The sequence below is a fragment of the Anoplophora glabripennis genome, unplaced genomic scaffold (assembly GCF_000390285.2).
Source record: "Anoplophora glabripennis isolate ALB-LARVAE unplaced genomic scaffold, Agla_2.0 scaffold434, whole genome shotgun sequence".
Taxonomy (NCBI): Eukaryota; Metazoa; Arthropoda; class Insecta; order Coleoptera; family Cerambycidae; genus Anoplophora; species Anoplophora glabripennis.
In genome coordinates, this window is record NW_019416535.1 from 131,761 (window position 1) to 159,167 (window position 27,407).

Consider the following 27,407-nt stretch of genomic DNA (forward strand, 5'->3'; position numbering starts at 1 on the left):
CAGGCCCGGATCCAGAGACTGGTTTTGGGGGTGGCGCAAAGCACTTCTTTCAGAGGAGCTTGACACTAATGAATCCTTCTACTTGCATTAATATCGACTAACTGCCTGTTGTCGTTTGGAGAAATTGAAGATCTTTAAAAATGTTGTGCTTTGGGGGTGGCGATCGCCACATCGCCACCCCCTCTGGATCCGGGCCTGGTAAGGGATTATGGAGGAATGTTGAGAAGAATATGATGAAATACCTACTCTAATGGCATATCCATAATCCATACCACATACATTCGTACCTACATGTTTTATTTTATGATTGGATACAGTTCAGGATATTTATTTGCACAAATAATTGTGCAAATCGTCAAAACATGATTAGTAATTATGAAAATAATATTTTTTGCTTTTATATTCATATTCCCGCAAAGGTACATTCCATCGATCGTACATTCACTAATAAATTAATTGTATTTTTGGTTGCATACGTTTTTACAATAACTATCTCATCTTGCACATGACATTGATTCACAATACTGTAAAGTTTCAGATAAAAGGCAACTTTCATAAGACGCATTTGTTGTAAACGTATATTTATCATTAAAATTATTATTTTATTTATTCTTAACAAACTCAGCAGCCAGCATATTATTAGTGATAACTATATTACTAATTGTAGATATGATAGAACTTATAAAGTATGTCTTATCATAAAATCATTGCTACTGACACAAGACATTGGTTTGTTTCATGTTTGTTTAATGATTCTGTTGACGAACTGATTACTAGATATTGACGGAGTAATTCAATGCTGAAGGGGATCCGTAGTTCGCACGTTCGCAGAATAGTTGTTTCCAAAAATGGCAGCATTTACTTGGGTTCTATTTCTTACTTCATACTGACGTCGTTGTTTACATTCGTCTGCATGTACTAATCAATATAATTAATATGAATAATTGATAAATATTATCCCTGCAAAATTTGACAAAAACTCATTTACTAATGACGACTTCGCAGAAAGGATTATTTTGCTTTAGTTTTAAGAATAAACATTTATTATTTCGCTAAATTGATATTAGTATGAAGAATTTCTCGTATTACTCGAGAAAATAGCCAAAAAGTAATTAAGCATAGCTATATACTGATTCGTCTAAGCTCTAAGATATGTCAAACAATTTTCTCATTGTTCAGTTAGTTCTTATTGTTCAGCTTCTATTGCTGAATATGTTTTTTTTAACTAGATATTAGGTATATACTGGATTTTCAATTTTAACATATTGGTTTAAAGAGGATACTCTATAACTCATATTTTTTTATTTTTGAAAATAATGTAAAATTCTCTCTCAAATTATGTCTTCTAAATGTTATTTATATTTTGTCTTCTTGGAAAATATGACGAATAAAAACGAAAATGTTGGATTTGGCCCATCTGTACATAATATGCTATTTAAAACTAATTTAAAAACTATATATGTGCGACGGTAACTTTCATGTGGTGTACAGAGTGTAATAGCCCTCTTCTCTCCCCCCTCGTTAAATTAAACAATTTTTCCTAAAACGATTCCTAAGAGTAGTACGGTTCTCTTTAAGTTTTTGATCAATTATTCAAGAACCATTGGTAAATTTAGTTTCCTCATAATAGCTACCTACATATATACAAAATTTCATCAAAAATTAAACAATGGAAATTAGAAGGATTTTAAAAAAGTTACTTGTCATTAAATAAATCTTTCACAAATTTGGGTGGACTTTTTTCAATTAAAATTTTTATGCGCATTTTTTTCGTAAAATACACGGCTCAAGTCCAAAAATGGCGACAATGTTTGGTGTCCCCAGAAGTGGAATATTGATTAATATGCCCTAATATTTCAAAAATTACTGGTACATAATAATTATTATCAAACGGTTGTGTATATTTGCCTGAATATTTTTCATTCAAATAAAAGCAAAATAATATAAAACTTTAAATTATTCTGATTTTCACTTACCCTTTACTACTAAAAGTGTGTATAACTTCGTCATGGTCTTTGAATTTTTAACGATGAATCTTGTACAAAATTTAAATTTTTACTTATCTACAGATAATCTATAGATTTTAGACTTTTCAGTAAGTGATAAGGTTATAAGCTATTTTTTTCTAGGATAATTTATGGACATATTAAACTGGCTGTATAGAGTTATATGTAGAAATCTATATTTGACTATCAACAATGTTGGTTGCCTAATTTATGGGGATATTGAAACTGAATATGTTCTAAAAATTTTCAAATATTTGTTTGATATTTAATTACTGACAAAATTATTTACTTTTGAATTCAATATAATTTAGGTAAACAGCAAACATAATTATTAATGCATTACAACATAAAAGTAAGGTAGATTAATTTATTTTATTTTATTTATTTTTGGAAATCAAAAGTAACAAAAATATATTGTGGAATATGTAATTGGTTGTTTCTTTTATAACATACTCTAGTTGTTAATTTGTTACCCGAAAAAAAAAAAAGAATCAATCAAACATAGAAAATCAGGTTATCATTGTCAAAAGAAATGTAAATTTTTTCAAAATCAAAATATTTTACTTCCCTGAATACGAATTAAAAAGTAATAATAAATGTAAGTTCTGCTCTAGTAGGTACCTTTGACTTATCAATTTGTGAAAATGCAATTATAAAAATACTGTTTTTTTAAATTAAATTCACTTTTATATCAATCATAATTTAACTAATTTATACAATTTTGTTTGAGACTAGCCAACTACTTTTTGCTTGTTGAGAATTTCTGACACACTTCAATAAATATTTTGACATTGTATGCAAAGTATTAACAAGTTTGTAAAGAAGCGTAAGTTATTTTTTTCGCTACAGTTAACCACCATGATACTTTTAATCAATTATTTATAGTTGTTTACGATTCAGTGACCTATATTTGAGCGATTTTTGGTTGATTTGTTTTCAATTTAAGGCGATGGGAATTTTAGGTGTGGTTGGTAAACTTAAATTTCTGTTTATATGTTTATAATGCATGAGGTGGCGCGATTGTTTTGGTGTAGCATTCGTAAAAGTTTTTAAAAGTAAGTTGAAAAAGTGAGCACTTAAACACGATTACCTAAAATATTAGACAGAACACTCCCTTACTATAACAGACAGTGTTCCATTCATTTATATACAAATATACAGGGCGATTCATTTAAAACAAGTAATAGTCGGTTTATTTTGACACTCCTGCCAATTCTCTACAAAGTATAGAAAAAAACACTGCACTCATTAAAATAAACAAGAGTACAGATCTCTAAGATTAAAATTCGATGAAATATTATTACGATTACGATGAAAATTATTGAAAATTACGATGAAATATTGTGTTACAAGTACAGAAAAGTGCTAATCCTCACAAGTTATAAAGGGCTGTAATTTAAACAGATGAGAAATTTCTACGCAAGTTGCACAGTACATTTTTCTACGATCACACTTTTTGTCTAAATAAACTGTATAAAACATTTTTTGTCTAATCTCGGGAGTGACATTTTCAGTAGTAATATCACTAGTGCTATGAAATTAACATAATTGTATAATTTTACCAAAATTTACATTAATGAAGACTAATAAAACTATCAATAATTTTTAGTACTCGAATGATATTTTATCTGAAAATTTAATGAATCAATGAAATCTTTTGATTTATGTATATCTCATGTCATAGGCACTTATCACAACGTACTTATGTATGAGAAAATTGTAATTGTTCATATAGGATCCCATTTTAAAACAAGTATTTTTATGTTACTATGGAAAATGTTTAATCAAAAGCGTGAGTTAAAATTTTATTATAGGCAACTTGTAGCTAAAATCTGTTTAGACACTTTTCTGCAGCAGAAATATATTCTAATATTGAGAAACTTATTTTGCCAGTGGACAAATTTCAAGAGTAGCGTAAGAAATTACGTGCTAAAATCAATCACTTTAGTTGAGAAAATTTCTTAAAAGATAGGTAGAGCAATATGCAAAAAAAGATGGATCATGTGTGGTAATAACAATGTGGAATGTCTGAACTAAACTTCTTACGGAAAAAAATAACGAAGATTTTGGAATTGTGATAGATCCATTTAATTATGTTTTTTTTATGAGCGTGCTGAAAATTTTCCATACGATTTTAGTACTATTAGTGTGGAAAGTAGTTTCATTCAATTTCTATTCACACCAACACTTTTCAATTAGCTTCTATAATTTTGAAAAATTACACATTCATATAGCCATAACTGTCAGATATTGATTTTATTTTCATTTCACTGAACGTCAAGTCAAACAGTAACATTTGTTTAAAGTAACTCCCAATTATTTTAATGCAAAAAAGCGTTTTAAAATAAATATTTACCATGAAGGCCTATCAAAATCTTTTCAGGAAGAAGCAAAGGTCGCTAATTTGAATTTATTGGCTGCCAAATGTAGAAACAGAAACAGTACCCCAAATAGCACAAACCTGTCCTAAGATATAGTATGTGATCATAGATAAACTACAACAAGTAACCTACTGCGCTGCTACATTTTCGCCGATCTTTTCAATATTTTCCATCCAGGCTCCGCAGATGTCGCGATTGCCGCCAAAATCGTTCTAGGCACACTTACGATGACGCTGTCATGCATGCGACCGAGCGAACGAATTTCATCCAATTTTCCAAAATTTATCCGCCAAACCACCGACTGAAGAGAATCCCCAAAAGTCCCTCGTTTCCGCAGACGACGACGACGACGCATGCTGGATCTCTCCCCGGGGCTGCTGATAGGCGAATAGAGCGAACAATTTTCGCCGAACTTTCCAAAAAATGACAAAAATAAAATCATTGCAGAACTTTCAAACTCGCACATTTAGATGACCTTAGGGTTGTTTCTAATTAAAATAATTTTCAGGTTTTCAACTCCTAAGAGACGACTACCACATCGAGATACAGTTTTTTTGGAGCCCAGAGTTTCCTGGAACTAAACCGGACCAAGCAGCAGAGTACCAGAGGATTCCACCCAACAGCGTTCGAACGTCAACTCTGATTTTTGCAGTTTTATAACTAGGGATGATGAGCCGTCCAGAGTGTGAACTCGGCTTGAATTTTCTTATTTTGCATGATCAGTAACACTCGCCTTGTATACGCAACCTATATTTCTTTTATATTGTTATTATAATACAAGCTCTAAATAAATCCTACAAATTTTTTAAAATCATATCGAGTTATACTTTTCTAAAAAATTGCCAAATCGAGCACAGCGCTCACAAATCCAGCTCCCATGCTGTCATTCACAAATCAAACTCTCGAGCTGCCATTCATACAAAATGCTCCTAAAGCGTACCGGCACTCTTAGGAGCCGTACAATATCGAACTCAAGTGCTTTTAACCAGTGCTAACAGAGACTAGAGTAACTCGACAGTGCTAAACAAACATTTGTAACCATATCCAGGGTTCAGTTGAAAACCCGCTACACGCAGACATGTTAAATCATAAAAGCTCACTCGTCTAAAACAAAGTGCATTGCCTATAGTGCGTCTTTGATCACAACACACAATTAGAGCGTGGATCACGAACCCGAAGCAGATCGAATCACAATGGAGGAAGAGCCCAAATCTCAGCTTCCTTCTTTGACGGTCTAACACTTTCACCAGCGAGCAGGGGACTAACTTTCTATCACTGGGTGATAGAAAGAGGGCGTTAGAAAGAGGGTGATAGAAAGAGGGTGAAAACATACTCAGGTCAAGATGATCCTTCCGAAGCTATTATGAGGGATTACGTTTCTCTCATGATGCTAAGGGGAAATGAGGGTAGGTCAACTCCACCACGAGCTAGTCAGACCAATCAAAATCCACTACCAAATGTCATGTTACAAATCAGGATATCTTCCGGATATCCCATAATATGCCCCAGTAGAGCCAAAAATAGTAAAAAAAGTTCCTATAAATATTGGTCCTCCGGAGCACCGTTACTGCACCGTTACTGAGATATGGCCCTCCAAAGGGGTCTCATCATTTGGATAGTTTTTAAAATAAAATTCTTTCTGGTTAAGATAATGGAATGAAAATTGTAGATAATAATCATACATTAAGGGTCTTTAACTATAATAAGTTTCATCAAAATCGGTTATAAATAAGGATAGTTTTCTAACTACCATTAACAGAAATTTTTTGAATTTTTTTTATTCTTTTGAATTATTATCAAGCAAATAATATTATTTTTTAATGAATTAGACTTTTTTGAAGAAAAAGTGTATTTTTTTTCGAATTCTGCGTAGTTTAGTCAAAAATTAATTTGTACATAATATAAGGTTCAAAACAGTAACTTTACTTTAACATTTTCACATAGTAGGCATCTTTCATTGTGACAGTTTCATTGTAATGATACTAATGATTGTCACTTTTGCGTGCTATCGTTTAAACTTTTTTTTTACCTTCATTGTGATCTTTGGGCTTGACTATGCATTTAATTTTTTTACAAGAGAAAGAAAGTTATTTTAAAAAATATCCAAATGATGAGACTCCTTTGGAGGGCCATATGTCAGTAGCGGTGCTCCGGAGGACCAATGTTTATAGGAACTTTTTTTACTATTTTTGGCTCTACTTTCACCTCCTTTTTTCCAAACACCCTGTATAAAGAAAATCTGATAGACGAGTACAGAGCTCTTTTTTCGAGAAAATAACAATGGTGCAAACCGCATCTCTCTATCTGTTATCGTAGCTATAGGACGTTTATCGATTTTTGGCTTAACTGATTGGTAGAGTTCGGGACTCGGTCGGATGATCATAGCCGTCGCGTCGGCCTTTCGCTACAGCGCACCATACGAAACCGGTAATAACGGCAGTTATTGGTTTCGCGTTTGCTTCGTGTATACTTACCTACGTGTCTTAATATTCTAATAAGGTCGAATGCCCCAAGGGGTAAAAAACAACCTTACGCTGATAAAATTCGCAAATTTATTTATTTTTATTTAGACGTACCTGTTTATTTATTTGTTTACGACGAACGCGCCTATGACTAGCCGACGAAAACCCCGAACACTACTGATCGGTGCCCTTTTTTCGTTTCCCTTTCAAGATATCTTCAAGATATGAACATTCTACAAGCACTTTTTTGAGATACATTCGATTGCATAAAAATAAATGTGATAATATTTTTAGTTTTATTTGTATTTTATTTCAGAAACGGAAAATGGACTAAAAATGCATTCGAAAAATATATACTTTACTTATAATTTTTTGTGTAGATTTGCGGAAAAAATATTGCGAAATATTTCTCTAAGAAATTCTTTCAGTTCTTATTATTCAAGCGCGATACGGAAAAATGTGTCATATTGAATTGGACAATTTATCCAATCCTTAAAAATTCTTGTTTTGTCAATATTTTAAATCGCTAACATGCTTACAAAAATATATGCGGGGTGGCGTTTTAGTAGATTCCCATAAAAAATTAAGTGATGCTTTGAATTTGCCAACGATAATACCCTCTTGGATCAACTCGGTAAAATTAACAGTTTAGGAAATATTTGTGAATTTATGTCACAGTGAACATCGAGCGGCGCATCCACCATTTTTTGTTTCTAATTTAAAAACCGTACATATTTTTAAAATAAGAGCCTGGAAAATCTTACTTCGGTTCGGTTATTTATTCGAATAAATTAATGACTTTAATCATCATTTGAATGATTTTATTTGAGTATTTATTCCAATAAAATCAAATACCTTCATTTCCACGAACACAGGCCCGACATCTTTTTAGTAACGAAAATGTAATTTGTTCGAAATTTATTGTTTCTGATGAAAAATATATCTCCGATACCCAGTATCTCCGCAATTGGAGCGGCTCTAGTAAAAGCCCTCTGATTTTGGATAATGTTTACATAAATAGATGTGTCCAATTTCAAGTTATTTCACTTTAGTATTTAAATTATTTAAAAAAATGAAAAATATTTTTTGCAGTTTAACACCCTGTATCTTTTTAACGAAGTGTCCTAGACAAAAACTTCATAGGAAAGAATTCACTTAAAATTCACCAAAGAATACGAGGTGTCATAAACCGCTGGATAAACTTTAATATTAATCTTATCAAAACTCCTCAAAAATTGTTCCGGGATTCCCGAGGAACTGACAAGGATAAATACCTTTGTCACCTCCGGGAGAACCTGGCAGCGGTACAAGATCAGGAGCCCAGAAACAATGGAGAAATTGAGGTACTCGTGAACAATCTGCCATAAAAAGAGCCTTTATAACATCCTGCCCCTTCAGATCAGCTAGGCAAACCGGCGCAACCACGGGTTGGTGGATCCGGGAGCTGAGCGAACTGAGGAAGAAGGCCAGGATATCGTTTAACAAGGCAAAAATGACAAGACAAGACTCAGACTGGGAAATATACAAAACGCACCTGAGATTTTCAAAAAACTGGTCAGGAAAAGACAAAGGGATTCATGGAGAGCCTACTGCGAGGAGATTGAAGACTACTCGCAGGCTGCTAAGCTATGTAAGATCCTTGCAAAATAGAAAGATCATGATATAGATCTATTAACCAGAGAGGATGGCGTGAGAACCAATGGCGTGCCAATCTAAATGAAAGTCTGAAACTGCTGATGCGGACCCACTTCCCGGGATCCACATTAGTGGAACGGGAAGATTGGCCAGACGAAATTGAAAACCCACCTGCAATCTTGGATTGACAGATTGCCAACCAAACTGTAACTAAGGACAAAATTAGATGGGCAATGCAAACCTTCTCACCCTTCAAATCACCAGGCACTGACGGTATATATCCAGCTCTCTTACAATGGGGCTTGGATGTTTTAATGCCGCACCTGGAGCGGATGTTTAGGCTGTGCTTTGGACACCTTTACATTCCAAAGATCTGGAGGGAGGTAAGGGTTGTATTCATTCCCAAAACAGGGAGGCTGGATTATACCTCCCAAAGGCGTATCGACTCATCAGCCTGACCTCGTTTCTGTTGAAAACGATGGAAAAGCTGTGTGAACGATACATAAGGGATAGTGTGCTTATGGACAGACAGCCACACCCTAATCAACATGCATACACTCCGGGGCGATCTACCGATACTGCTCTCCATCAGGTGGTGGGCAGGTCCGAGAAATCTTTGGACAACAAGGAGTCCACCCTGGGGGTATTCATTGACATAGAAGGGGCGTTTGACAAAACATCCTTTCCCAAAATCAACTCGGCTCTCATGGAGAGAGGGGTTTCTTCCACCATCTGCAGATGGATATCAATTATGCTCACAAAAAGAGCTATACAAATCAGTGTGGGGATGCCTCCGCGAGAGTAATTGTTGCAAGGGGCTGTCCGCAGGGAGGGGTTCTATCACCACTGCTGTGGAATTTAGTTCTAGACAGTCTCCTATGCCACCTCAACTCGGAAGGCATCTATACCATCGCTTATGCAGATGACCTCACTATGCTGATTAGCGGGTAAATTCGAAGGGATCCTTTGCCAGAGAATGCAAACAGCCCTAAGAATTATTGAAAAGTGGTGTGAGGACCATGCTCTGTCAGTGAACCCTAGGAAGACGGAAATGGTCCACTTCACGAGGAAGAGAAAATTGGGGCCAACAAAGGCACCAACTCTCCTAAACACTACGCTAAGCTTTGCATCTGATGTGAAATACCTAGGGGTTACCCTCAATGCAAAGCTAAAATAGAATCTTCACTTTGAGAGAAGATTAAAAAAGGCGTACATATCCTATGAGCAGTGCCGCAGAACCGTTGGCAAAACCTGGGGCATGAACCCAAATGTGGTTATGTGGATATACACTGCCATAGTGAGACCAATGTTAGCCTAGGGGGCTGTCGTCTGGTGGCCGAAATCTCAGCAGACGACAGCTAAACAAAAGCTCAGCCAAGTACAAAGGGTTGCCTGTCTGAGCATAACTGGAGCTATGCGTACAACACCTACCATAGCAATGGAGGTAATGCTGTGTCTGCCACCTCTGGATATTTATCTAAGAGAAATGGCTTTGACAACTATGCTTCGCCTTGAGAACGTTGGCTTAAAACCGGTTGTAGGATGTGGAGAAGTCAGAAGTCGCCTGTGGAATGAGGTCGTCAGGAAGACGCCTCTCCTGCAGGCAGACATTGACAGTATTTCTCCCCGGTTTGCATTTGACAAACCCTACACCGTACTCATTAAGAGACAGGAGGAGACCGCCCGTGGAGATGTAATTAGCATCTTCACAGACGGATCAAAAAGGAAGGAGGGTGCAGGATGTGGAATATACTCTAGATCCCTGCACATCCGATATCAGTGGGCAATGGATAGGCATGCTACCGTTGTACAAACGGAGTTAGCAGGCATAACCATAGCCGCTAAGGAAATTGCCCGCAGGCATACTACGGGCAAAACCATTAGAATCTACACGGATAGTAGACAAGCACTACTGACCTTGCGTAATCATAAGATAATGACTAGGACAGTATGGGAATGCCATGAAGCACTGGTTGTGGCCTCGGCCGCTAACAGCATATCTGTATGCTGGGTAAAGGTACACGAGCAGTGCTATGGCAATAAAGAAGCTGACAAGCTAGCCAGGAGCGTATCGGGCCTCAACATTTTTGGACCCGGCCCCTCCAGTGTGCTTCCGTTGTCGGCAATTGTTGGAATTATTAAGGAAGACACCCACAAAGAATTTATGATGGGATGAAACAATCAGCTGTCACTTTGCTAAGGAGCTCTTAGTGTATCCTAGTATAGACATAGCCAAAAAATACCTGGCTATGTCTAGGTCAAATCTTCGCCAGGTGACAGGTATTCAAACTGGATACTGTTGGCTAAGGAAACACATTTACAATATGGGGAAATGTGAAACACCTCTTTGTAGGGGCTGTGAACAGGAAGACGAAACGGTATTGCATTTACTATGTGAATGCACTGCCGTCTCGTCAACAAGAGAGTCCATGTTGGGAGGACGTTGGCCTTCAATGGCCTATATTAGAGAGATCCCCCTGAGCAACGTCACCACCTTTTTCACTGTAATAGGCTGGTTGGCGGCTCAGGTGGATTGATCTTTCTAATGGGAGGAAGTACAAGGGACCCAATGGGGCCTAAGTGCTGTAGCTTTGCTACCCTCCCCACAATTCCAGACTCCAGACGAGGTTTCATTTTTGGTCACTATTTGTGAATCATCCTGTATACAGGATGTTCCTAAACGGTCTTTACAACACTCCAGCAGATACAGCGCGGCTCAAAATAAGACGATTTAGCCAAAGTTACCTTAGTTCAAAGTTGCTCCGTTTGGGCGGTACTTATACGGCTCTGAAGTTGCAATTTTGAAATTGTTTTTTTTTTATATATATAAAAACGACTTATGCCATTTTGCTAAAATTTAGTAAGTTGATACCGCTCTATAGGACAATATAGCCCATACCAAATTAAGAGTAATATCAATCCATTGGACTAGAATTTGGGTTGTTTAGTAATTTCACCTTCCATAATTCTAGGCCAAAGGAAGAAAATAATTTTAAGTATAAAATTTAGATTAAATAATTGTTTACTACAAAAAAGGTACTCTTTATAAGACTCGATTAATCTCATCGTTTATTCGAAAGTAATTTTAATCATTGACAGCAAGTCGGCTTATTTTGAAACGAACTGTATCTGCTGGAGCGTTGGAAAGACCTTTTAAGGACATCCTGTATATATAATATATAAGAATTTAATAAAAATGTGGAAATGTTGAATACTAAATTTTTTGTGTTATTATATCAAGTTTAAGAAGTTTCCTAAAATTCTTTTTTGTTGAAGTCATATGATTTTCGATATCAATATCTAGATATGCTAAAAAGCAACGTCAAAGACAAGCTGTTAATGATATTGTAGTTAACAAATATTTTGAACCGCTTCCAATAATGTCATTAACAGCTTGTTTTAGAAACAGCTTTTTATGTTGGTGTCAAAGAGCATATACATATATCATCTAATTAGATGAGGATATTAGGAAAATTCTTAAACTTAATTAAGATTTAAATTAGCTTAATACCTATCAAAGTTAAATAAATGTAAAGAGCTAATATTAAAAGGGTATAATTAAAAAATGACTTTTTCGTTAAACTGATTTAAAGATTACCTCTCTTGTTATCGGAATGTACTTAATATGAAATGTACTGTATATGAAAATGGTCACAGCATTCTGTTCGTTTATATTCAGCAGATACCTAAATTTTCAATGATGTCTCAGTTAACTGTGGTTTAATTCTAATGAATCTGGAATAATATCGATTATTTGTAGTTCATGACAAATATAAGGTACAATAATGCATATTCAATGTGGCATCAGACAGTGCATAACAAGCCATAGACCGATAAACACGAAACCCATATATTTATTCACGATCTGGTTTACTTTTCAAAGAGACCTGTAAACATGCAAGAAGTCTTAGGGCAAAATGATGGACTACACAAAATGCTCTTTACCTTTAATCACTTCTAGCAGAAAGTAAAAGCGGTTGCATCTAAAAACGTAATCTAATATGACCTTATGTAAACTTTCACCCAAGTCCTTAAACACCTAGCTAATTCGAAATTAATACCAGTCACGTACATAAATAAAATATAATTTATTATTATTAAGTCTTATCTAACAGTGTTAAAATAAAAGAGAATAAATTAAATAAATAGTCTTAAATTATCAATCTTTTATCTAGATTTGGGGGCGTATGCCTGATAAGCCAAGTTCTGGGCTTCCTCTTTGGTATACGACCTTCCCCAGCCACCTCCGTGGGCACCTGAAACGACCTCAACGTGTCCAGAGTCATGGCCGCCTCCACTTCCAGAGAGAAGCTTCTTCAACCCTATGATGCCAGCCAGTACGAGAGCTAGTTTGGATACAATGAGAGCTTTGCCTGCAAGGAGGGCCAAGGCTCCTAGTGCCAGGGGGATGAGAGTCCCACCCAAGATTAAGGGCAACAAGAGGAAACCGGAGGACTTCTTTTTCTTACCGCGACCTTCTTCGCCGTTGAAAGACCTCTGAATGTCAGTTGCGGTGGGAAGTTTTACCTGTAAATAAAAAAATCGATATAAAAATATTTTGTTATTTACCAGATTTGATTGAAAAGTTTTGTTGGTTGTGAAGTTTTAGGATATGTCAAAGTGAAACTAATCATTAAGTTTCATGTGTTACATACCTGTAAGGTGTGCGTTTCGAAGAAGTTGGTCACTTTATTGGCGATCAAGTTGTTGAGGGCATCTTCGCGTTCCTCCAATGCTCTAGGAAGGGAAGCCTCAATATCCGCCTCGGTCTTAACTTCCTGCTGCGTAGGGGCTGCTTTGGGGTCCTTGACGAAGGTAACACCGTCAAACAGTGGAACTTCGGGGTACGTCCGAGCGACACGATCCAAGGCAGCGACCAATTTCAATTTCAAACACGATGTCAAGTCTGTGGCGGCACATTCCTGATACACTTTGTACACATAACGCAGGTCACCGAAATACGAGTTGCTTTCTTCGGAGCGCGCGGTCTCGTGATGGATGGAATTCTGGGAAGTGCCCGTGGTGCGTGCAAGAGCCGTAGCGGCCACTAGGGCAAGGACAACACACTTGAGCACCATGTTAGCGTTCGAGTTGGGTAAAAACTGATATGGATTCACTTACACTAGTTAACTTATATAGTCGAGGTGGTCCCCCCTGAAGGTGTCGTTTTCGGTGCGTGGTTCTAACCCCTCCCATGCGGTTAGTGAGCCCCCGTCCAGGATCTTATCATTCACACTGACCGAGACAAAAAACAGATCGATTTTCTATAATGCCGTGTGGCGTTACAGATCTTGGTAATTATGGCAAATAATACAACGTGTCGGTTCTAATGTTTTCAATGTAGTACTGGAAGTAGACCAAGTCTCCTACATATCAATTATTCGTTTGTATAAGGTGTACTCGTAGGTGTACAGAAAAATATTAATGTTAAAGATGTGTCGAATAGGACAGAAGTGGACTTAACATAATAAATAAAGAAATGAAATATCTATAACAATTTTGTAGCAAGAGATAAAATCGCCTGGATAAGTTCATGAACGAAAAAAAAAATTCATTTTCATTACGAGTAGGAAATGCTATATTTTCGTCCCACATGCATATTATTATTACATATGAAGTTCAATTTAATTCAAAATTAACTTTTGCGCAGCAAATTATTATTTAATTTTTTAGTAGCTTTCATTTTGTTCAAATTTGTCGTAATTATAATTTTTTAGATATGTATAAAACAAATATTGCAACAATTAAATTAATGGATAATAAGGTTCATACAAACCTATTGATTTTAATGTACTAATTCTAGTTATTTGCATATGACATCACGTACATTCTATTAAAAAATGCGGCTGTTACAAGATGATATTTAAGAAGTAAAATGTATATTTTGTTTTTAAAAATATTTTTAGATAAGTATAAAACCTATCCTGTTGAATTAATTGTATATATATATGAGATGAAAAACTATATTTCTTACATGAACTTAATACAGATCATGCTGAATAAAATGATAAAAAAATATATAACGGATAGTTAAATTAAAAATAAGTAGGAAACTATTGAAGCTACGAATTTGATATTTTTTTCTTATTCTGCAGATTTTATTGACACTGAAATATTACAACCACTTAACAGATAAGTGATATACATATTAGTTTAACCATTAACTCAAACAAGTCTCTAATGTACTAGGTAAATTTACAAGTTTAATAAATATTGTCTTTACTAATTTTAATACACTTCAACATATGTAGGGGTGACATCACAAAATAAAAAAATTTTCTTGAAAACCCTTGATTTTTAAGATTCGAGAGCAATATGATAAATCGTGTTTTTTAAATTCCAGAAAAACAGCTGCAGTGATTTTGTTCAATTTTCATTCGCAATTTTTAATTTTTTCTCTAGATATTTCAAATTAGTCTGACTGTTATAGAACACTAAATACATAAATAATACTAATAAATTTTTGCGATATAATGCAAAATGTTAATATCGTGTACAGGGTGTTGCATAAGTGTGTAAAAAAATTCAGGACTGCATTCCTTGGAAAATTTTAATGGGGACTTTCTTTCATATAATTTTTTTAAATTTTAATTATTAATCGCCATAATAATTAATTGCAGCATATACTGATTTGTATTGAATTTAAAAATGTTATTATCAATGTTTGACATTTACCAAAAAGTGTTGTAGTAATAGCAGCCTACTACGAATAAATTACGCATAATCTCAGAATAGGGGTTCATATCGTATTTTGCAATATTCTAAAAAATATTTTTTCTCAAAAACTAAGAGCACTACGAAATTTTTTTAAGAGACAAAAAAGTTTCTGAATAAATAAAGGCATCTTATAATAGTATTTCGCTTATGAAATCTAAAAGAATCTAAAAGAATAAAAAAGTTTGTAGAAAAAACATGAAAGGGGTGGTTTACTTTCCCTCCTTATAGCAAACCAAGAAAATGGAAAATGTGATAGCAAAAAATATGATTCTATAAGTTCTATAATCATGCCAAATTTCGTTTGGTTATATTCAACAATTTTTGAGAAAAATTGAAAAAACCAGTTTACACCGTCCCCTAACTAACTAGATTAACTTTTTAGGGAGGTTCCAATTAAAAAAAATTATATGATTAAAATTTTCCAAGAAATGCAGTCATAAATTTTTTGTACACACTTATGCAACACCCTGTACATTAGGGTGGCCCAAAAAAAAACCAATATTTTTTTTGTGTCTTGTGAAAATATGTTAGTTTATCATGTTTTAAGAGCCCCCTAAAAAAATCATCCCAAAAAAAATTTTTTAGAGGTCGCTCAAGATATTTAAAAATTTCCGACATTTAAAAAAATTTTTTTTTCTCGTTTTTTTATCATTTTCTAGGTTGAAAAAAATCTCGATTCTGAAAATTTCAAATCGATATTTTAATTTCTAAAGGTCACTCATAATTAATTATTTTAACTTTCAAAATAGGTACTGTACTTAAAATGTTTTCGAGCGACCTCTAAAAATAAATATGAACGAACTAATAATTTTTTTTATTGAATTTCATAAACAAAAGAATAGAAATAAATCACGTAAAACTTAAATTTAAAAAAATTAAAAAATTATAAATATTTGATACAGTGCGGTGGTAAATTTTGCCTCGAGAAATTTTTTGTGTCCCGTGATTTATTTCTATTCTTTTGTTCATCAAATCTCCTTTATTGCTTTAGAAAATGAATTGAAATCAACGATGTTTTTTATAGAGATATTAAGTTTATTGCATTTAATGGTGCCCATATAATAAGGATTCGATTTATACAGGGTGATTCACAACTTATCCAAAAAAATTTGGGAATAGATGCGGCATGAGAAATGGAGTCAATATTGTAAAAAAATTTTTTGTATAATCCTTATAGTTTCTGAGAAAAAAATTATTGAAGTTATAGCACATTAAACCACTACATAGCTGGACAACTGTAGTCTCTAGCGTCATTCGCAATACGCGTGGAGAGCCATGTGACTCCTAATACTGAAATCCGTCGTTGCGGTAGTTTTTACCTGTTATCTGTGGTATTTACATCAGTTTTTTAGTAGTTAGTGTCAAAAATGGCTTGCGTGTATAGCAACTCAGAGTTGATGGATATCGTTTTAATTTATGGTGAAGCAAGACAACATTTGTATTATGGTGAAGTATTTGTGTTATGGTGAAGCAAGACATCATTTGTGTTAGTTCGTAGAAAGTGAGTAAGACGGACCCAAATGTGTTTACACGTGAGTGGATAAAATTTTGAACAATTGCTGTTGCAGCATCGGGTATGTCAAATGATTTTATTATTTAAAAACACAAATTAATTTTATTAATAATTAATAAAGGCAAAAGCATTTGAATTTGCCGATATAAAATAGGTGCGATAAAATTCTATTTACATATTTCTTTCCTTGCGAAAGTTTTTGTCCGTTTTTATCACGCCGCCATACCGGTCGCATTGTGCGAGGTCAGGTTTTACAGTGGACCAGTTTCCAGTGCCGTGCAGAAGTGTATTTTTAAATCAATTTCGAACTGACCTTTTTGATTTTTTCTTTACAAAATTGTATTTGTAAAGGTCCCCTGTACATCCATAATTTTTTTTTTGGGATAAGTTCTGAATCACCCTGTATAATTCCAGCCTATGCACTGGGTGTCCCAAAATTTCGAAAATATAAAGACATGGTAGCGTTAATATGTTTTCCTTAATAAATGTTGTTTTACAAGATGCTCTATATTTTAGTCCAAAAGTAAAACGAATAGCTCTTTTTTGAAGAATGAAAACTTTACTTGCATGAGAAGAATTTCCCCAAAAGACTAGACTAGAAGCATTCTCGGACACATGTTTATAAGTAATGTCTTCTATTAATTTGGAAATTAGAATCTGCCATGTTTTTCCAGCATTTTAATTACCTCCGCATAAAATAACTAGTATTGGACAAAAAACTGTCCATGTTATTGCTGTGATACCTTTAATAATTAGTATGTAACTGTAACATATTTCTTTACGACAACTGCATGTTGTTAGAAACTACTACCGTTCTTGTATGTATGTTCTGTAATTGCTGAATTAAAACTGAAAGCAGACATTAATAAGCTACTTTCCAAGAGCCTTATAAATTTCAATTTAAATCAGCCTAAAAAACTTGCAGTTGTTCAAAATTTAAATTCCAAAATTATCTCTAGGTATATATGTATTATATTATGTATTGATCAAATTATTCCTACCTATTATACAAGTTACAATGAAATATTGGTACTGATTTTTATTTGTATTAAATTATCTGTTAGATGTGTGTTATGGTTATCGTGATTGTATCATAATCTTAATCATAATCATGATCGTGATATGATCGTGCTCGTGATCGTGGTCGTAGTCGTAATCGCGTCCTCGTCGTTGTAATCGTAGTCGTACTTGTAGGTAATCATAATCATAATCATAATCATAATCCTAATTACAATCAATTATCATTATCGTTATTAATGTCATTAGGTACCTTTATTCTTATCAGTCATTGTCATTACAATTCTTATTACCATTACTGTCACCACTACTGTTACCATTACCGTTACCATTACTATTACTATTATCATTATCATCGTTACTATTATTATCATTATTATTATTATTATTATTATTATTATTATTATTAAATTAGACGCAATTCCATGACCTCCAATTTTTTGAAATTTATTGGAATTTATTGAAATTACAATTTTTGTTACAATTGTATGTAGGTACAAACAAAAAATATTTATTACCAAAAAAAAAAAATAAAATTTATCTATCAAACTTTATAAAATAAAAAATAGTGAAATAGATAAATAGCTTCAAATGGAATAATAAAGATTGTCTTTCAACTACTAGTATGAATTAAACAAATTATAATACAAATATAGATCTGTGACTCAGTTTTCGACTAATGTTAATGTGTAAAATGTATTTTTTTTCCTAAATTTAATTGGTGTGTCATATATACTCAAAGAGTAATTATATTTGTCACGGCTTTTGATTGTCTTGTTAAAAAATAATTATTTTTTTTTGCAAATCTGAGAGCTAGAACAAAAGGAAATTCAATTAATTGTAAGATTATAAAACACGTATAACCTTTTTGCTACGAATACCATTGTCAAACATATCCGACATTTTCTCTGAGATTATTTGTCCCTATTTATTCCCTGTAAGCGAATAAATATTTTCTTAACCCGGTTTATGTTACATCCGGTCATAGAACAATCAACAATTGTACCAGTGCACGTGAGTAATAAATATTGAAGTTAATGAAATGGCAAAATCAATATTTTATGGAATGTATCAAGAGAAAACATCAATATTCTTTAAAAAATATTCCTCTGTCGTTATACATAATGTTTTTCAAATTATTTAAAATAACATCTAGTAAGTAGTACCTATTGTTTTAAATTTAGGTAATATTTACTACAATGCTGTGAATAATATAAATATGAAAATCGGTACAGTCCGTACGATATTTGTGGAATTCCAAGAAAAGAAAAAGCCCATAAAGTTCTGTTATCGGAAGTACTGTAACAATTTACCGTGGCAGGGGTGTGCCTTGAAGTCTTAAATAACAAAGCTCCATAAAAAAAGGTTTGTGCAAATGACCAGAAGACATTATTCGCATGTATTTTGAGCCGCTGAATTCGAATTGCCCCAGCAATTTACCTGAACATCAAAATATGCTCAAAAAACTCACAAAATCGAAAAATTAGCATTTAAAATCCAGGTAATTATTTATCAGCGGCTGAAACTAGTGGTCAGATCTTTATATTTCTATCTATCTTGACCCGCTGAATACGAATCGGAAGCCAAATTTGGCCTATAAGGTCACAAATCTTTCCTGACCTTAAAAAAGCTTAAAAATCCACAAAATTTATAATTTAGCTGTTATGATCCAGATATGATTTAACAGCGACAGAAAATCGTGGTCTGACCTATGTATTCCCGTGTATTTTGACCCGTTGAATCCGAATCCGATGTCAGAATTGCCCCAGCAAATCACCAGAATTTTCTAACCTGAAAAAATAGCTTAAAATCGCTAATATTCTCGAATTTTAGAATGATAAGACTACAAATAATGCAAAAATATATTATTCCCATGAATTCAGGTCTACCCATAGGAACCTCAACGCCTGGTGCGAAAATTTTCACCTCCATCGATTTATTTTAATAAGAAATTATACTGAAAATGTACAGGACGATGCACTTACGAAGAAACATGCCTTCGTAACAGCAAAACACACAAAAACAGTATGCACTGCAACCTGCTGCAGTGAACGCCACGCCGCCAATGCTTTTCTGCCTCGGGTGTTGGATGCGGTTAATCCTAAGAAAGTGACGCAGGGGTCTTCTTGGAATTCTATCTCAACAAATATCGTAAGGACTGTACTGAATGTATTGTTGCCTATTTATTTTTTATACATTTGATCAAATTATAATAACAGATTTTACCCCATAAATTAATAAAATAAGTTCATATACATTATATGGATATGAAACAAAATCGAATAAATGCTGTGAAAACGTCAAGGACAGGTCAATTTTTGAAATATAACTTAAATTTTACATTCAACTATATTTGAGCACAGTATTTGAGCCACAAATCAAGATAATATTATAGTACTAGAAATGTTTAAGGAATCGGTATGTAATATAAGATGAAAAAATTGAGAATTGCTGATAAAAATGATTATATTGTCGTTACTCAAAGAATAATGAAACGTAAAATTTTATATTCTATTAAAAAAAATCGCAAAAAGAAAGGAACATCCGGTTTTGGCGTTTTCGAACAACTTACACTTAATATCCTTGGGCTTTGTTACACAATATGTCTGAAACCCTATTTTCAAAGTACAAGATCGATCAATGTGTATGTCTATAAAATGTCATATGTTGTAAGTTATACGTTCTATTTACTAGATATTAGAGTGGAACAACATCATCAGTGGCAACAAGATATCACTGTTTAAATAAAAAAGTGCTCCACATTTTCTTTGTTTTTGTTGGATGTTTCAAATTTGATTTAACAACTATGATAAAGCATTAAAGGTTTCAAAATTTATATTGTCATTGCATTTTGCTAGGATGTATTATATTTCATTGCCAAAATTTAATATAAGGTAGGTAAATGTATTTAGCTCTAATTGTAAGAACACCAAAATAACCATTAAGAGCACAATAACAAAAATACACTTTTTTGAAATTTGAAACTAACTGTAATTTTACTAACTTTTCGTAGGCAAAACATTTTGAACTTAGTAACAACATGCAAAATTAATTAACTTGTATACAGAGTGTCTGTCAAGTAAATGCACAAATGTTAAGGAAACATTTTTCAGGTAAAAGCAAACAGTCAAACAGTGTATTGTATTGTCTTTTCAAATATTACAACTTTTTTTTACTATTCCAAGAATACATAACAATAGATTGACATACCTGTAATACAGTATATTTACTTTATATTTTCTTTTTTTAAGTGTACCGTCTGCTTTTCCGACTTCTTCTAAATGTCTCCATATTTTGTTAAAATAACATACTTACGAAATAAAGTACTCTTGTTAAATTATTGTACTTTCATTTTTTTAAATGAATTTCGTAATAATGACTGCACTTCCCTTTTACTTTAATATTTATTGAGTTATTTATAACATAAGATCAGAAAATATGCAAACATAGTATAACATTGTCATAATATGAACAAAATAATAGAAAATTTTGAAGGTTTGGTTTAAGAAAGTTACAAATGAAGTTGAAAATAATAAACAGATACCGTTGATTGGGAAATGGTGCAATTCCAAACCAAGGTTTATATGGTATAAACTTTTTTCCTTATTTTTGCTTCGAAAATGCTCTCTTACAGTTTATGCACTTCTCCTTAACATATCCTGTATAGGCAGTAAAATAATTACGTAATTGTTACCAATATGTGTGGCAAAACATGGCAATGGATCAATATATACATTATTGTTAATAAAAAAATATAATTTGAATGAAGCAACTAAATGAAATAATAAAAAATTAAATCAAAATAATAAGTACATAATTAAATACCGAATACATGCTTTTGAATTTATCAACGGATAAATCTCTAATTTTTCAACATCTAACTTTTAAGCGAAACCCTTATTTTCAGTCATGCTTTAAGAGTAGTCAGAGTTATGAACACCTGAAAATTAATATTCACAAACAAAAAATTTTGTTTTAATTTTATTTTTAGAATATTATTTAAAAAAATTTTGTTTTTCTAGTATCGTGCGTACCGGGCGATTTTCTATAATGTCTACCCATCTTAGCCTGTTTATACAAGATCAGACCTACTCCAAAATTGACACAGACGCAAAAGAGAGTAGAATTTTGCCGCCTTATGATAGAAAGAATTAATGATGATCCCAACTTTTTAAGAAACATCCTGTGGACGGACCAGTCTACCTTTGCTACGAATGGCATGATAAATAGAAAAAATACCAGGTATTTGGGCTACAGAAAACCCATTCTGTTTTAGAGAATTTAGATTTCAATGGCCTCAGTCCGTTAACGTTTGTTGCGGACTAATGGATAACAAAATTATTGAACCCTATTTTTTTTAACAAAACTGGAATGGGGACTCATATTTAAACTTTCTCGAAAACGACCAAGAAGCTTTTCTAGATGAATTACTTTTGCAGCATTTTGGACATGTTATATTCTAGCAGGACGGAGCCCTATCCCATAGCACCTTATGAGTGAGAAACCACTTAAACCGACGTTTTAACATATGGTTTGGTAGAAGAAATGCATCAATTAACTGGCCAGCCAACAGTTCAGATCTTACTCCAATGGATGCGTTTCTATGGGGATATTTAAAAAATCATATTTACCAAAATCATATTGAGAATATAGAATATCTAAAGCAATTAATCAGGAACGAAATAAATGAACTAAATGAAAAAAGTTCTGATTTTGTAAGAAAATCTTTTGGAGAATATTACTAAGATATATCGAGTATTTTTATTTGCTAATACTTCCAAGACCGTTGACTTTGAGTACCTATATGACTTGTTATATAAACAATGCTTAGAATTAAACGAAGTATCAATAAATTAATTCAGATATAGGGTGTTTCATTTAAAAAACTATACTAATATTTCAAATATCTTTGAAAAAGTACAGAAAAAACAAACTCACATTTTTTAGAAAATTTTACTGTCCTAAATAAACAAGTTAAGGTAGATGGACATTATGGAAAATCATCCGGTACATTAGATGTTCTTGTCTTTTGTTTACAAATGTTTTCCTTGGAGCTCTTTTGCCAAATAAGATTGCCTTGAATCATACTTTTATTTAAATTTTACCTAACAAGAGTTTTCTAAAAATTTTTTAACGGACTTGACGGATGTGGAACGAAACTATGTTTTCTCGACGTACCAGCAATTACACTTGTGCCTGCTCAATATGTTGTCTTGAAACCTTTATGAGTCATAAACTCAATTCTTACAGAGATTTAATAGTTTTCCAAATGATATAAAATGCTTGTTTGTTAACAATTTCAAATCAAATGTTAATATGGATCTAAAATCTGATAACGGTAAGGTTATTTTACAGTAGCATGTAACACATACATTGTAATGTTATATTCATTTATAAAGTTGAATAGTTACAGCAGAGTGAGAGTATAAAAACGGTCTTCATTAACCTGAAAAATAATACTTTTAAATTATTTTACATGGAACTTATTGGATGTATTAATTTTCAAAATACAAATAAGTATTAAAAATATTTCATTTCTGTGGTACTACTTCAAGATCCAATAGGATGGATATTTAATAGTGCCACTGACATAGAGAAAGTCAGTGTTATTAACCAACCGTGAAAATGAAATTAAGATACATCTATTTATCCAGAAAAAGACGCGGTATTAGCAATCATCAAGTTCATAAACGTCGGAATTAAATTAAATTTATTTGTTATAATATTTTTGATTATTATCTCTTTTGAGGTATATACGTTTGATGAAATTGTGTGTTTCATTATAAACAGTTCTATACTTTTAAAATTTTTTGAATGGTAACACTGGGACACAAAATAAAAAAAGTATCTTTGATTTGATCCAATAGGCTTTGTGTATTTTGAGTGCTGAATCCGAATCTGAAGTCCGTTTAGTTCAAACACCACCAAAATTTTGAGTAAATGGCAAAAAATAGTGGAAAAGCGCCGAAAATTACGTTAGTAAGCGCAAAAAATTCGAAAAAATTTGTTCTGAATTTGATCAACTGGGTTCCTTATGTATTTTGATGTGCTATATCCAAATCTGAAGTCTTTTAAGCTGCATTACCCCAAATTTTGTAAAAATCGCAAAATTATAGAAAAAAATCACCAAAAATATCGAATTCGAGTCTGAAGTCAATTAACTGTATTCCCCACAGATTTTGCAAAAAAATCCTAATAAAATCTCTGAAAATGTCAAAAAAAATCATATTAACGAGAGTGAGAAAATTTAGAGCCTGATCAAAAATCGTAAAAATCACAAAAAAAAATGAAAATCATGAGTCCCAAAAAATCTTAAATAAATGTCATGGATATGAATAACTTTCCAAATAAATTCGACTGACTCGAACCAGGTTTTCTTTGATGTTGCTTTTACACTTTTCTTCTCTTGTAGCGAACTCCTTTCTCTTCGAATGACCTATGTAGCGTGTTTCCTTTTCTCTTGTGTCTATTCTGATTCGTTTCTCTCTTTAGTGTCCAACAGAAATCTGCCATCTTGTTGATATTCCATTTTCCTTGGTATTATTCTCCATTTCACTTATATCTTCTTCAATGTAGCCTCCATGGTTTTGAGGAAAGTAATCGAGGTGAGACTGTAGGAAGTGCAATTTAAGATTCATCAAGCAACCTAACTGTGTGAAAATTTTAAAACACCTCTTCAATCAAATTTTCGTAATCCCCACTCTTCTCAATTCCTAAAAAGTTCCGAGAGATATTCTTGAGACTTTGCCATGCTGCTTTTTCAGTGTCATTCATACTTGTAATGAAATTTTCGTTGCGAAATAAAGTACGAATTTGAGGACCATAAAAAATACCTTCTTTCAATTTCGTCGTCACTTATCACTGTAAACTTCTCTCCTAAATATTGAAAACAGTGACTGTCTTTGTCCAGAGCATTGAGAAACTACTTCATGAGACCAAGCTTGATATGAAGAGAAAAGAGTTCGCTATAAGAGATGAAAAGTGTAAGAGCAACATCAAAGAAGGTTAAGTTCGAATCAGTCGAACTAAGTAATTTATATTCATGACATTTATATAAGATTTTTTGGGATTCACGATCTCTATTTTTTGTGACATTTTGCGATTTTTTGGGTAATGAGGCTCAACAGACTTTAGATTCAAATTCGACTTGACAAAATTTATGAGAAGAACACTTGATTTTTGGCGATTTTTTACTACTGTGATTGTGGTAATTTTTTGCAATTATTTTGCGATTTTTGCAAATTTTGGTGGGGTGCAGCTTAAACGACTTAAGATTTGGATTTAGCACATCAAAATACATAAGAAATTCACTTGATCAATTTCAGAACTAATTTTTTCCATTTTTTTTGCACTCACTAACGTGATATTCAGCGCTTTTCACTATTTTTTGCCATGTACTCAAAATTTTGGGGGCGTTTGAGCTAAACGGACTTAAAGCCTATTGGATCAAATCAAAGGTACATATCCCTTTTTTATTTTATGTGCGGGTGTTATTATTTAATTGCTGAAATCATACTAAATGTTAATCATTAGAGAGAAATACACCTACTGATTATCAGCATAGCATTATATCGGTATATCTGAATTATATGTATTTTTTTATTGGAAAAACATTATCTTGCTCAACACAAATTTGCTGGTAGCGATGATTTAAATAATTTTAATAAACCACCAGTGTGAAGCATTCATTATAAGACACCACAAGAATTTAATTTTGCTAATGATAACGAGTGAAAGAAGTGTTAAACGCTTTAAAATAATTCCTATTACATCAACTGCATCAAGAAGTGCTGACATGGTGCTATAATTTAATCTGAAGCCAGGGCTGTCTGACAGGCAGAATATGAATAGAAGCAACATTAATTATTGTCTAGAAGTTAGACTTAAAAGACATTTTTTAAACCATTAGGTACATAAGCATAGTTGTAATATATCTAAAAAGAAAAAGATAGATGTAGTAGCTAGCTGAATGTAAAATTTGTACATAGTTTAATCAGCGGTGTCGAAATTAAGGGGAATTTAAGAAGTTCCATGTGTCAATAAATGTACTTAATAATAAAAACTTTAGTTAGTTAAAAGCCCAGAAATATTATTAGGAGCATTGTCAGCACTTAGTAAATGACTGCTTCGTATTTCAAAGTTTTTCACATGTTTATTTAATTGATTGATAGCTAAATTGACAAATTTGACTTCTAAAAATTTAGTGATCCAAATTGTTGATATGTTAAGGCAAATTTCGGCTTATACGTAGGTATAAATTCCATAGATGACAAATACTGTAGAAGTTTTTAGATCTGTAGTCGTGAATGGCCTTTTCAATGAAAAAAAAAACTCATGGCATAACAATTTTGTTTAGAAATGACATTTTCAAATACCTATGTTGAGAAAAATTTTATTCCTCATCAATTCAAATCTCTTAATTTCAACGACATTGGAGGGATTATTTCAATTTTGCGCATAATTATGTATTAATATATAAAATAAATAATAAACATGTTGCTATCTTTCTTAAAACTATTAAATCATATTTTAAAACAAAAACTGACCTATTATTCTTGTTCTTAACCATGATTGATCACTTCGACAGTGTCCAATGTGAAATTCACAGTTGTGATACTTTATTTACTTAATAAAATTATGTCTTATCATCAGCTTCATCAAGTGGATATATGTTTGAATTCCAACAAAAAATGTTTAGTGAAAAGTTCAAAATGAGTGATGAATGACAGTACAGTTTTTGAAGTCTTAAGATATGATGTATTAATTTCAAGTTGATTTCATTAATATTTTCACATTCTATGAGGTAGTTTCTTCCGAGTGTCTAGATATCTAATACCAAAAGATATGCACATCGTCAATTGATAAGAATGAAAGAACTTGGCTTATTTTGTAACGCTTAAGTAAAAAAAGTTTAATAATGTTCATTTCAATTAATACCAATATGATGTTCCAATTACAAGTAAAAAATAAAGAAACACAAATGTGTTTTATTAATAAGACTCTAAAATGGCAGACATTATATAATTGATAAATCCTATGTCTGTTTTGATTTGTTTCTAGGGATCAGTATTATTCTTGGAATGGTCTACAGTGATTTTTTTTCTATTTAACTATCCACTTTGTACGAAAAAGTGAAAATCATTTGTTAGACATTGGACATCAGATTGAGCTTCATTTGTTTTGTTCACTTGTTATGTCATACACTTGTTATGTCATGTTTTACTTCATAAATCAGAACACCTTGTATTGTATTAGTTCATATCAACAACTTTAGAAGTTAAATTAATTGATAACAAAGAAACTTAGGCGGACAAACTTGTTGATTTTCGAATTCTCTCAGCGTCTTCTTTGGAATAATATTCCGTATCTACACGTGTACCTGCCGAATCTCAGGTTGGCCACCTCTTCTCTGCCCTAAACCTTCACCTACTTTTGTGTCCGAACGAAAACAAGACAAAAGTAGACACCGAAACTTTCATTACGCGGGCTGACGGAGGCACAATTATTTATACAGGGTGAATCATTGATCGAAAACGGACTGATTGAATTATTCATGGTGTACCACTTTTACAACGACGAATTCCAGTCGGTTTTGCAAACAATTGGAATAACGGAACAATGAAGACAACTTGTAGCAACAATTGAAGGATGGTATTTCTTAAAGTAGATATTTATT

The 27,407-nt window shown here is 32.8% G+C and overlaps 1 protein-coding gene across 1 annotated transcript; it reads right to left on the bottom strand.

Moving 5' to 3' along the window:
* Nucleotides 1-12,595: 12,595 nt before the first annotated feature.
* LOC108910470 lies at nt 12,596-13,566 on the bottom strand. Its single transcript, XM_018715069.1, has 2 exons — nt 13,140-13,566; nt 12,596-13,011 (listed from the first exon to the last, which is right to left on the bottom strand). The coding sequence occupies exons 1-2, from the start codon at nt 13,560-13,562 to the stop codon at nt 12,652-12,654; spliced, it is 783 nt and encodes a 260-aa protein (XP_018570585.1). The 5' UTR covers nt 13,563-13,566; the 3' UTR covers nt 12,596-12,651.
* Between the last annotated feature and the right edge of the window lie 13,841 nt (nt 13,567-27,407).